A 12149-nucleotide genomic window follows, 5' to 3' on the forward strand; every position below is an offset into this window, starting at 1 on the left:
TTAAGTTGATGGCTTTTAGGAAGACTCGATCTGCAGCTTTGTGGGATGAAGCTTGACACCACTCAGTGCTTTTTTGTCCTAATATGTTGCATTTTGTTGTGTTGTCTTTGAGGCTCTTTGTTGCTCTGCTCTCTCCTCCTGGCACTAATTGGCCACATTCAAATACTGTCATGAAGCGCACGAAATGTGTTCTGACAGCTTTCTCCTCCTCTTGCCCTGGAGCGCAGCGTCTCACTGGTCTCACAGGATCCTCCTTGCCAGGGTCAGGGGTTTGAGAACATAGCCAAGGGAGGGGGTTCGTCCTCTTTGTGCGGGTCCTGGTGGGGGCTATCTGTGGACTGCATCCTTGGGTCCTATGTTTTATCTCTGTGCCGTTTGTAAACCAGGGAGTTCCCGCAGATTCAGAGCTTCCTACAGGGTATCTGCCCCAAAGATGCTAGCCTGATGGAAACAGCAAAGATCTACTCCCTGCGGGAAGGGGGAACCAGTATAGAAAGTGACACCTCTTCTCCTGATGGTATTCTCTTCCTAGGGTTCACAGTTGCTGCCGACCTTAACTGTCTCTGGACTTTGTATGTACATTTCTCAGTTTCTGTTCTACCCAGACCTTTTAAGGGAGCTTTTAAAAATCTCTTTTATAAAATTCTCTATGGATGCAAAGGCTCCTTAGCTTTTATAAATGATGCTAAGAAGAAATTAATATTAACTTATTAGTAAAGGACCTTTTTTTTTTTTGAGGAAGATTAGCCCTGAGCCAGCTACTGCCAGTCCTCCTCTTTTTTGCTGAGGAAGACTGGCCCTGAGCTAACATCCATGCCCATCTTCCTCTACTTTATATGTGGGTTGTCTACCACAGCACGGCATGCCAAGCAATACCATGTCCACACCCGGGATCCGAACCGGCAAAGCCTGGGCCGCCAAAGCAGAATGTGCGAACTTAACCGCTCCGCTGCCGGGCTGGCCCCAGTAAACAACCTTTGACATTGATATTATAAGACTAGAGCAAACTCACATTGTCAGTTTTTAAATGACTTTCATGTTGTACTCTGATGATCTCAAGTACAATTCTCATAGCACAATTTACCCTAGAACTACTTCTGAAGGCCAGTGAACTGAATCTTGGTTTGACCACTTACTAGTTAATAAAACTTGGGCAAGTCACTTTACCTCTTTGTTTCTTAGTGTCCTGCAATGAGTATAACAATCACTTTATAGTGTTGTTTGGAAATTCGAGTGAAATAATGTATATAAGGGGGCTTTAGCAATTGGAAGTTTTATATAAATGTGAGAAGGTATTCTTAGTATTGTCACTAATTAAAATTATGCTATGGAAATTCTGGTCAGAGATATTTTCTCTTCTTTTGTGAGGTCATAAAAGATATAGTGACCGTTACTGTTAACTATCTTTGGGTACATCTTAGACTACTGGTTCTCAAGGTATGGTTCCTAGGCTAGGAGCATCAGCCTTACCTAGGAATGCATTAGAAATGCAGAGTCTTGGGCCCTACCCCATACCTCCTGAATCAGAACTTCTGGGGGTGGGGCCTGCAATCTGTGTTTTAACAAGACCTCCAGGTGATTCTCATGCCACTAACATTTGAGACCTGCTGGCTTAAGATAAAGTTATGCTGTGCTGGGTATGTGTAGGCTTTGAATTGCTGATTTTTTAAAAATTTTTTTTAAAATTTAATTTAATTTTTTTTAAAGATTTTATTTTTTTCCTTTTTCTCCCCAAAGCCCCCCAGTACATAGTTGTATATTTTTCGTTGTGGGTCCTTCTAGTTGTGGCATGTGGGACGCTGCCTCAGCGTGGTTTGATGAGCAGTGCCATGTCTGCACCTAGGATTCAAACCAGCGAAACACTGGGCTGCCTGCAGTGGAGCGCGTGAACTTAACCACTCAGCCACGGAGCCCGGCCCCTGCTGATGTTTTTTCACCTAGCTTTCCTTTCACACATGGAAGAGATTCTGAAAGTCACAAATGTGTGCACCTAAGACTGACTTGCCATCATCAGTTGACTTCCTACAACATGTCTACCAGCTAGGTGTGCCATTTTCAGTGTTGACATAGATCTTAGGATTGCTGGTCCTTGAAGCATCACCTTTGTAAACATAAACTTGTTGGAGATTGTGGCTGGGGTCCAGAGAGGGGGTTTTAAGATGCTCCCTACTTAAGTGGGATAATAGTTGAATGAGATGACCAGTAAGCTATTCAGTGAAATCAGTAAAGCTGCGCTGAGCTTGATCCCTGTTCTGGCCGCCTCTGAACGTCAGGTGTTGTCTTCCCTCTAACAGTCTTTAGTCTTCCTCTCATGAACACCCACTTATTAGTGAGTCTGGGGTTCACCCCTCAAGTCCTCTGCCAGGTCTCAGAAAATGCCAGGTGCCCTACTGCACTCTTTGTACTTTCTCATCACGTCCCTGGATCGTGACTATGCCATCCATGACAGGTGGACGGTAGTTACTTGGGTAAAGTAAAAACCAGAGCTGTAAACCTAATTAAGGTGGAAGAGGGAACGTGGTGGGAAAAACATTAGGGAGGTCGTGGTGCTGTTTTGTTGACCCACCGGGCAGAGGCACATGTAGGTGTTTAATAAGTATTTATTGAATGAATGAATGAGGAATGAATTTCATGTTTCGGAGCTAACTTGTCTACTTAAAAGCATCAGTCTTATCTCAAATGAACAGACATTATGTCTTGATTGAGTGAACTATTAGATATGTTTAGTTTTAAATGCAGACATAAATAGATTTGATCTTTCCATGGTTCGAATTTCCTCCCATCAGCTTTCCCTTAATTATCCACAAGTGTTCCAAACCTTCATTAGCTAAATAGGATGCAGATGATGGTCATTAGTCTGGGATATAAATCTTGCTGGCACATTCAATGCCTTTTCACTTGGTTAATTGAAATTTTCAGTATTCATGGACTACAAGAAAACACTGTAATTTTATCATTTATTCAGGGGTATAATTTTTTTCTTTAGCTGGTTATGTTTTATAATTATGCAGTTTTTTAAAAAAATAAAAATGAATGCCACACTTTTCCTGGAGGGGATACCACTCTTTTCTGTGTATATGTATCAATACCAGTCTACTAAAGCACGAAGACCAAATGGAAATTCATACTTTGTCTGGAAATCCTAAAATTGGCCAAGTAAAATGTCTAAGAAAGCATCTAAGTAGTGTGCACTTCTGGGACCCATCGGTTCAAGTGTAAGAGACTTCCAAATTGTTAGTAATATGAGTAGATCTAGTCCTGACATCTACCAATAAGTGAGAAATCACCCAGTGTGTCTGTGGGGTGCAAATTGCAGGTATCAAATGGAGATGCTTTATGCAGGCATCATTCCTTTAAATGGTTCTTAGCTTTCAACTGCATTTGACCATTTATCAAAACTGGCTGTCATCTGGTGGTATCTAGCTGAGAGTGAAACACACACCCCCCCCCACACACACACTCACGTACACATCAAGGCACAACTGATGCTTCAAATAAAATTTCATAACATTACCATCTATCTTGGGGATTGTTTCTTAATTCCTGAATTTTTATAATCTGATACTTAAGCAATTCTCTTCTCTTACACTCTACTTTGTTTCAATTTAACCAAATAAGTGTTAGATGTGTGCTGTTTTTAAAATATAAATCTTAGTTATAGACATTACATAGCGGAGACTGGCTTTGTAGAGGTAGAGTCTATCTATTTCTGTTTCTTTTCCTAGACCTAATTTAGTGGGAATAAAACAACATTGTAATAACTCTCAGAGGTAAACTTTCCTTTAAAAAGAAGTATAGAACATATGGAGTCTCTTTTCAGTGCTCAATCACTTTGCAAAACACTCCCACCAGTGAGAATCGGGTAAGCAGCTGCTCTTCCAGAAGTCTCTTTTTGTAGGACTGGAGGAACCATCAATCACTGATCCTCCATCTGGGTTCTCTGACCATGGGCTTATCAGTGAAAGTTGTCCATCTGAAGTCGCTCTTCCTTCTTGGTTGTCCTGGCTTTCCCACTCGGAAATTTTCTACAAATGGTTGTTAACGTTAATTTAATGAAGACATGTTTAAGCACCTCAGTCTCCTAAATTATCCATTATTTAATGTGTCTGAAAATCAGATGTAAAGGCATCTTATAACATGCTTTTGTGGGTCACTTGTATATCACCTCTCTACTTCTATAGATAATCAAGAGCTGACCATGTTATTCAGTCAAATGTTCTTTCCTCAGAGGATAGAAGAAAGAAATAGGCAGTATACTCATTGATTTCCAAACAATGTGCCTGATAAAATCAGGCGCATTTTCCTCAAATTAGCCAAGGCTCTCCTGACCTGAAAGGGCATGAATAAGGGCTTCCTCATTTCATAATGAAGAATTCAAGGTCCCAAGGCCAGCGATCCATCTTAAGTTCACAAGAAGGTCTGTTAAGAAGAGACAAGAATTAAGTGTCTAGACTCCTGAGCAAGTGGTCCGTTTATTTATCCGTCCAACGACTCTATCATAAAATATCAGCAAACTTCTAAGCTCGACTAAGGGGCCATGTTTAACTAAAGTAGATCAGCCACAGCCAGTATCTGTCCTTGCAAAAGTGTGTCACAATAAAGTACATTGCAGTGGACACAGCAATGCTCCACCCAGATTTCCCTGTTGCTGAGAGTGCTGCTGGCCAACTGCCCTCAGCTGGCAGCCCTCTCAGGAAATCGTCTTTGGCTGAAAAGAGGCATTTTGCCCAGGGTCATGCCTCGTTCCCAGGGTAGCACTTAGCTTCACTCTAACCTGGGACAAGTCTATCCCAGCTTCAGAGCTCCTTACTTGGTTGGCTGAGACCTTTGTTGAGTTTGCATCACAGCCCAACTTCTCCCTCTGCCCAGTCCTGCACCCTTCTCTTTCCTTCTACAAGTGGAGATCCTGGGGGCTCTCCCTCCTAAAACCTCCTGCATACTAATCTCCATCTCACAGTCAGCGTTTTAGGGAGCCTAATGCGACCTGTGTCTTTAGATCTTTTCCCATCACCATGTGTGTCCTCATTATATAAGTCTTCATTTCTCTCCTATCAAAATCTGCTTTTGAAATTTTTAATAAACAAAAATCCCAAAGTCAAAAGTCTGCTAGTAGGAATGGATCCGATAAACTAATGTTCTCTAAGGTTAACAGAGCAACAATTATAATACATGAAATTTCCAATTTTCCCCTTTGCAGTGACTCTTAGACCGAGCATCCCTTGAGGGTCTGTCTATTATGATTCAAAACCTTATGCTAAAAACAGAGCTTTAGTAAGTGAAATTTCAGGCATCAATATATAAATGAACAACAGAAGGGCCTCACCTTTCTAGAGTCATTTTGGGAAATTGCTGCAACTGTCTATGTATAATACTGTTCACCCCATGCTGATCACTCCACCAACAGGGTTAGAAGTCAGTACTCTAAAAAAACTGTGCTTGTGCTCCTGTGACAAACATAGCATCATGCAAACTTTGGTGGAGGGGACTCATTAGGAGTTTCCTCTTTAGTAGAAAAATATTGATGCAACAATCAAGAAGGTCACAGCATGGGTAAGTCACCATGTTTTAAGTCTTTCATTTTCAGTAATTAAAGTGAGCATGTTATTGGAAGGTTTAGAAAGCCCACCCAAAGTCATTCACAATAGCTGCAATTAGGAAACTGGAATGCCAGTTAAAGTCTTTCGATGGGAACGAAATGAGACCGACCAAGCGTATAAGTAAAATCCCCTTAGAAAATGGCCAAATTAGGGATGCGGACTCTCATTGACCCATGCAATACCTCCTTCACACTCATTTCAGGTACTGAGACTTCACTGTACATTTGTCCTTTGGCTGAAGTGGTTCTTTTCTACAAAGGTAACATTTGTGGAGCTACTTGCATTAATTTTTTTAGTGAAGCCTATTTCACCCATCTCTGGCTCTCATTTCTCCTCCAAACATGTTTCTCGGGTCACCTGAGACTGCTCTTGAAGGTTGAATGGTATTGTTTAATTTAGAAGATCATTTCCCCAGGGGCTGCAGCGCTAATGTCTGAATTCTTAGACATATTCCTGAATTTACTCTCCCCAGTGGTGTATCTTAAGCTTAGTTAAAAATGCAATTAGAGTCTCTCAAGTTGCCCCCACATGGAGTCTTCAGTATTTGGGTGCTCCCCAGATTTTGACTTCCATTTAGGGCAGAGAATGAGACTTGAAAGCAGGAACAGGAAGAGAAATTCCCACCATTAGACTTCTGTTCCCTGGAAAAAATATAGTTGCACTAGCCAGGGAATCAGGATATTTCCATATGTAGCTCTTTTAGAATTTAGACCAGTGGTTCTCAACTGGGGGTGGTTTTGCACCCCAGGGGACATTTGGTAATGTCCGGAGACAGCTTTGGTTGTTACAACTGACATGGGAGAGAGGTATGCTTCTGGCATCGGTGGGTAGAAGCCAGGGATGCTGCAAAACATTGTAGATGCGCAGCACAGCACACACACACCCACAACAAAGAATTCTCTCTTCCAAAAATGTTCATAGGCCTGACAGTGGAAAATTGATTTAGCCTAACCAAGTGGATAATGGACAATAGATATATGCCAAATAGAGAGAAAACGTATCTTACTACTATTTAGGAACCTTTTGTCTCTCTCCTTTGGCTTTAATTTGTAATGTTATTGCATGTGAGGCTGCTTTTCTAGCATCATGCTTTCAAAACAGTGTCCTGGGATAAGGACTGCAGTTTTACCTGATGTCATTTTTCGTACCAATTCAGTGCATATTTTTTGGACACCTTCTTTGTGCCAGGTACTGGTTTAGGCAATGGGGCTACAGCGATGACCAAGTCTTGTTGGGTCTTTACCTTTCTAGAGCAGAAATCTGAGAGTGAACATTGAGGCCTCTCTCATGACAGTTGCTCTTGTGTAGAAATGCATAAAGGTGATGGAAGGTCATGAGGAAGGCATTTGCTGCGAAGATTGCAGGTGGGGTGGTTCACTGTAGCATGTGAGAGCTGTCTGCTTCTTTGGCTTTTCTCTCTCTCCTCACTGGCCCAATCTTTGCACAGCAAGCAAGAATGTCTTTCCTTACGTCCCCAAGGAATACAGAGATGAGAGAAACTAAGATATACCTGGCAGCAGTGAAGGACAAGATGCATGGAACTTCCAGGGCTATGCTCAGTCCTGTCAACACGGGCTCTGTCAGGGTCGAAAATTAGGTCATGGGATCAATTATGATAAGAAGAATGAGTCATGTGCCCTCATTCTCTTTGATCGAAGATGGCTATTTCTTCATGGGAACCATTTTCTCCCCCCCCCCTTTTTTTTTTATCGAGAATGATAGTTCTGCTGTGTCTATTTTTGTGAACTTTTCATCTAATCCTTCTTTTTTGACTTTTGCCTTCTCTCTTTTCTTGCACCACCAAAATTCTTACCTTCTTTTCCTTTTCTCCTTTTAATTCAAACTTTCTGAACAACATCTCTCCCTTTACTCACAAACAAAATAAAAACTGCCAGCAAACCCAATTTAAAGATCACACCAACCTAAACCTTGAACTTAATTTTTCTTCATGAAAGATGCTTTTTTTGTATGTGTATACACATCTGTGTTTTCTGTATTTTGACTGCATATTATTTTGGGCCAGAATATATGCTGGCTCAGATTCTTAACTTTCTCTAGTGCTTGTCCCCAAACAAAATGAAACCCTAGGTGAGGTGGTAAATATTTTTATGTTATGTGAGGAGAAAGTGGGAAAAAGTTTATATACATTAGGTCTTTAAGCCATACCAAAGTCTTTATTTGTTATGCATTTCTTTTATTTCTTTTGACCCTATTCAAATAGAATAAAATTATCAGTATAAAAATATATATACATATACACATACATGATATATATGTGTACATATTGCATGTATATATATAAAGATGTTTATTGCAGCATAGTTTGTAACAGCAAACAAAAGCAAACAAACAAAAGCAACAACAAAAGAACCAAAACCTAGAAACCATTGAATATCCATCAATAAAGGGAAGCATGCATAGAGTATGGTGTATCCATATTATGGAATGTTATGCAGCCATTGAGAAAAATGAGTCAATCTATGTGAACTGACCTGGAAAGATGTTGATAATACATTCTAAAGTAGGATGTTATGCTCTCAAGAAAGAAAGAAACTTCTATATGTGCATATGTAATGTAATACATATAATTAGTATATAATACATGTAATTACATATAATGTAATATGTATTTGTATAAAAATAGAGAAAGTATGGAAGGATGAAAACAAATTTTTATTATTAGCTACCTTAGGAGGGTAGGTTAGAAAGGAGATTGACTCATTATTAGTTTTTTTTTTTTTTAAAAGATTTTATTTTTTCCTTTTTCTCCCCAAAGCCCCCTGGTACATAGTTGTGTATTCTTCGTTGTGGGTTCTTCTAGTTGTGGCATGTGGGACGCTGCCTCAGCGTGGTCTGATGAGCAGTGCCATGTCCGCGCCCAGGATTCGAACTAACGAAACACTGGGCCGCCTGCAGCGGAGCGCGAGAACTCAACCACTCGGCCACGGGGCCAGCCCCAACTCATTATTAGTTTTATAGTTAAAGAAAAAGTAGAAAGGTTTACTGAAAAAAGTTTCGATACCATTTATGTGGCTAACCGTGGCTCCATTGAACTCTTCGTAAGATAGTCCAAGAGGAACAAACTTTCATGTAAATCCCAGCTGGTCTTGCATTCTTGAGTGCCTTTTTAGTGGTTCCTGAGGCCAAGCAAATATAGACACAAATATGAAAAAAGTCAATCACAGGGAGAAGGAGTGTGCTAAAGAAAGTGGAGATGAGATGGCAAGCCCTTCTCTTAAATGGGGAGAAGCTCCACTTCATCACTCAGGCTCATAACAGGTGTCATTTGAAAGATTTTGGCATTTGACATTTTGCACATATCTCTTTAAGATAAACCATGTGTGGTTGAGAAGGTGGGTTCTAGCATCAGACTGCTTGGCTTTGGTTCCTGACCTAACTATTTTCCCAGGTATGTGATCTTTGGCAATTAACCTAATTGTGAAATTTTCAACCTAATCGTGCTGTAGTTACCTTGTTTGTGAAAGGAAGATAAATAAGTGTCCTTACCTCACTGGAGCCTCATTGGTCCATAACGAATGTTCCAACTTGAATAGGGTGGTGGTGGGAGCAGTGAAGGACAGACACTTTTTAAAATCCAGAGAAATCAATGGGGTCATAGGAAGCGGTGCCCACCGTAGATTGGAAATGACAGGGCAGGGTCAATATCATTACACTCTGATGGTTCTAGTGCGTCTCCCACCTTCCTGTTTTGCAGACCTCCATTTTCAGCGCACTGGCCAGTGAGAAGTCCTTATCTGACTGCAAAAAGGTAAGTCAGCCTCCAAGACTTCCAACCCGCTGTCAGAGTACTAAAAGACTTCAGAGGTGATGACACTCATTGAAAAGGTATGGTATCAATGAGAATGTTCTGATGACATATTGTAGCCCTCTTTCTTCAGAGATGGAAATTTGAATGGTTCTCTTTAAGGATGTGGAAAACTTCATTATCATTTGGCAGTATTTTGTTTTGAGGAGCCTCTGGTTCTGTATATTTCTATCTTGCTATTATCTGACGTTTTATTCTGCAAGATGAGCATCAAGGGAGTCCAGGGCAAGCTGCATTGCAGGTGTCTATATCTTTGTTTGCAAATTTAAATCTAATAAACCTAAGCCCAGTACAGTATAAAAATGATTTTGTGTTTTTGAAAGCTGATCATATAGCATGAAAATCTGGTTTGGATTCACCACAGTCAAGTTTGGGAAGCTGTCATGCTTTGCAAAAGGATTAGCCTCGCTAGCATCTGATGGAAGACGTCCCTGTTACGGGTCACGTCTGAAGACTGCCTGCTCTAGCAGTAGCAGCGTGTCCAATTCCTGGCCTTCGCAGTCCAGGAGGCACTTTTATCCGCCTCTTTAATCTCAGGTTTAACTAGATCTTCTCCTTCTTGAGGGGAAAGAAGTGATTTCACAGTGTGAACAACTCAAATAAATTCTTGACACTATCTATTGATACGGAAAACCAGGTGCATAAAGAGTTGACCTGTGCCTCGTATGTTAGTAACTTGGCATTTCTTAGGATTCTGTACCATGACATTGTTTGCTATGCTGTTTTTGTTTCTGATTTTGCTTGATATGGAAATAGGTAGCAGGGATATGCATCTTTAAAGGTGATGTGAGGGCCCACTGTTCAGAATTCTGAATGCCATCCATTTCTTTATCTTAATAGTGTTTTTTATTGCCTGTTAAATCTCTGTTTTGATTGAGTTCTGCTGTGTTTTTCTTGGTCTCAGGTCCCTGAGAGTAAGGTCCCTGTAGTATTCTTAAAATTATGGATCTTGGAGAGTGAAGGGACTTTAGGGGTTCTCTAGTCTCATGTTTTTCCTAGAGGGGGACTGCCATTGATATCACATATAGATGGACCTCTAGCATCTACCTGAAAATTCTATTGACAGGGAACCCAATGAGCCTGACTGTTCGCTAGTGAGACAATTCAGAGTATTAGAGAGTTCTTCACTTTACTGAGCCAGTATCTGCCTCCTTTAGATTTCTGCCTAGTTTCTTAAGTATGAAGCCAGTTAATATGCTTTCTTCTGAATCTTCTTTCCACCACACCCCCGACTAATGATTTTCCTTCTTTATTTCTAGTAGGACATTGATAGGATTGATTTCCAACAGCATGGACCACTGGGAGCTGGCCTTCTGGTTTCAAAACCTGGCTATGTCACTTACTACTTATGTGACCTTGGATTGGTTACATGAGCAATCTGTGCCTCACTGTTATCATCTGTGGAATGAGGATAATAATTGTACCTACCTCATATGGTAGATGAGTTAATAGACATAAAGTGCTTAGAACAGTGCCCAACACATAGTAAGTGCTATATTAGTTATTATTAGGATTGCTTATAGACCAGATTATCCTCTTTTTTTTTTTTGCATAATCTTTGTTACCAATGTCAAGGATCATGTAATATTCTCCAGATGTGGTCCATTTTGCAAAAGCATTATGGGACTTTTTACATACATGGTGTATGCCAGGCATAACATAAGACATAGGCTATGATGAAAGGACAAGCTGTAGGCTTTCTTGTGTGTGGCACTCATATCTACTAATACAGTGTAAGATGGCATCAATTTCTGCTTATAAGCCATGTCCTTCTATTGGCCATGTGAAGTTTGAAGTCCTTGCACATGCTGTTAAGACATTTTCACATGAGCTGCTAAAACATGACTCTCTTTTATACTTATGTAAATGATTTTGGGGTATGAATGTAGGCCATTATATTTATTTTTATTAACTTTTGAACTTTTGGTCAATCGAGATAATTTATAAACCCAGTTCTGTTTACTTATTTACTACCTCTCCAAGTTTTATGTCACACACAAATTAGAGTAGCACAGTCAGCCTCTATGACTTCATTTTCATCCACCCATTCATCCACCCAGTCAGTTAACAAGTGTTCCCTGAGCACCTCCTATGTGACATGAACTGGAATATCATGGTGAACAAGTCACGTATGATCTTTACCCTCATAGAATTTATAGGTAGTCATCAAACAAGTAAAATTGTGATGGATGATGTATTGTTAGTACAATTGTGTTAGCACAATTGTGATGGGTTATATGATTTTTTTTTAAGTTGGGAGGTTGCAAGATCATATATGAAGGGAACATAACCTAATTTAGTAGGTCAGGGAAACTTCCCTGAAGAAGTGACCTTCACACAGATACCCAAAGAATGAATGGGACTTGGCCATGTGAAGGTAAGTGGAGGCAGAAAGATAGAAAGTGTGAAAGTCTGGAAGTGAGAGGTAGAGAACTATAAAATGTCCAGAATGTCTGGAATTACAACTTGAAATAGAGAATGGTGAACAGTGAGACAAAAGGAAGCCTAATCATGTTGGGCCTTGTAAAACCATATTAAGAGTTTAGATTTATTGTAAGGGTGACAAGAAATTTTCAAAGGACTTTGAACTTGGGAGAGTAGGTGTATGTGATGTGATATGATTTTTATTTTAAGATCACTTAGGTGCTGGGACAGAAGAAGCAAGATTTCAGATAAGAAATCTAGGTGTAAGGCTATAATTTAGGCCAAAGATGGTAGTGGCCAGG

General features: G+C 40.3%; 1 protein-coding gene across 6 annotated transcripts in view; it reads left to right on the forward strand.

Annotated features, from left to right (window-relative positions):
• RASGEF1B (RasGEF domain family member 1B) overlaps window positions 1-12149 on the forward strand; it is a 701629-nt gene that overhangs the window by 358657 nt on the left and 330823 nt on the right. For 4 of the 6 annotated variants that reach the window (XM_070263619.1, XM_070263617.1, XM_070263618.1 and 1 more), the window contains one exon: window positions 9313-9366. The exons of 1 other annotated variant lie outside the window; for it this stretch is intronic. In XM_070263619.1, the coding sequence (XP_070119720.1) occupies window positions 9313-9366 (54 nt within the window). Of the gene's footprint in view, window positions 1-9312; window positions 9367-9424; window positions 9444-12149 lie in introns of those variants that run through there. One more of the 6 variants, XM_070263622.1, reaches the window with a different exon arrangement.

Source organism: Equus caballus, chromosome 3 (assembly GCF_041296265.1).
Source record: "Equus caballus isolate H_3958 breed thoroughbred chromosome 3, TB-T2T, whole genome shotgun sequence".
In the NCBI taxonomy this organism is placed as follows: domain Eukaryota; kingdom Metazoa; phylum Chordata; class Mammalia; order Perissodactyla; family Equidae; genus Equus; species Equus caballus.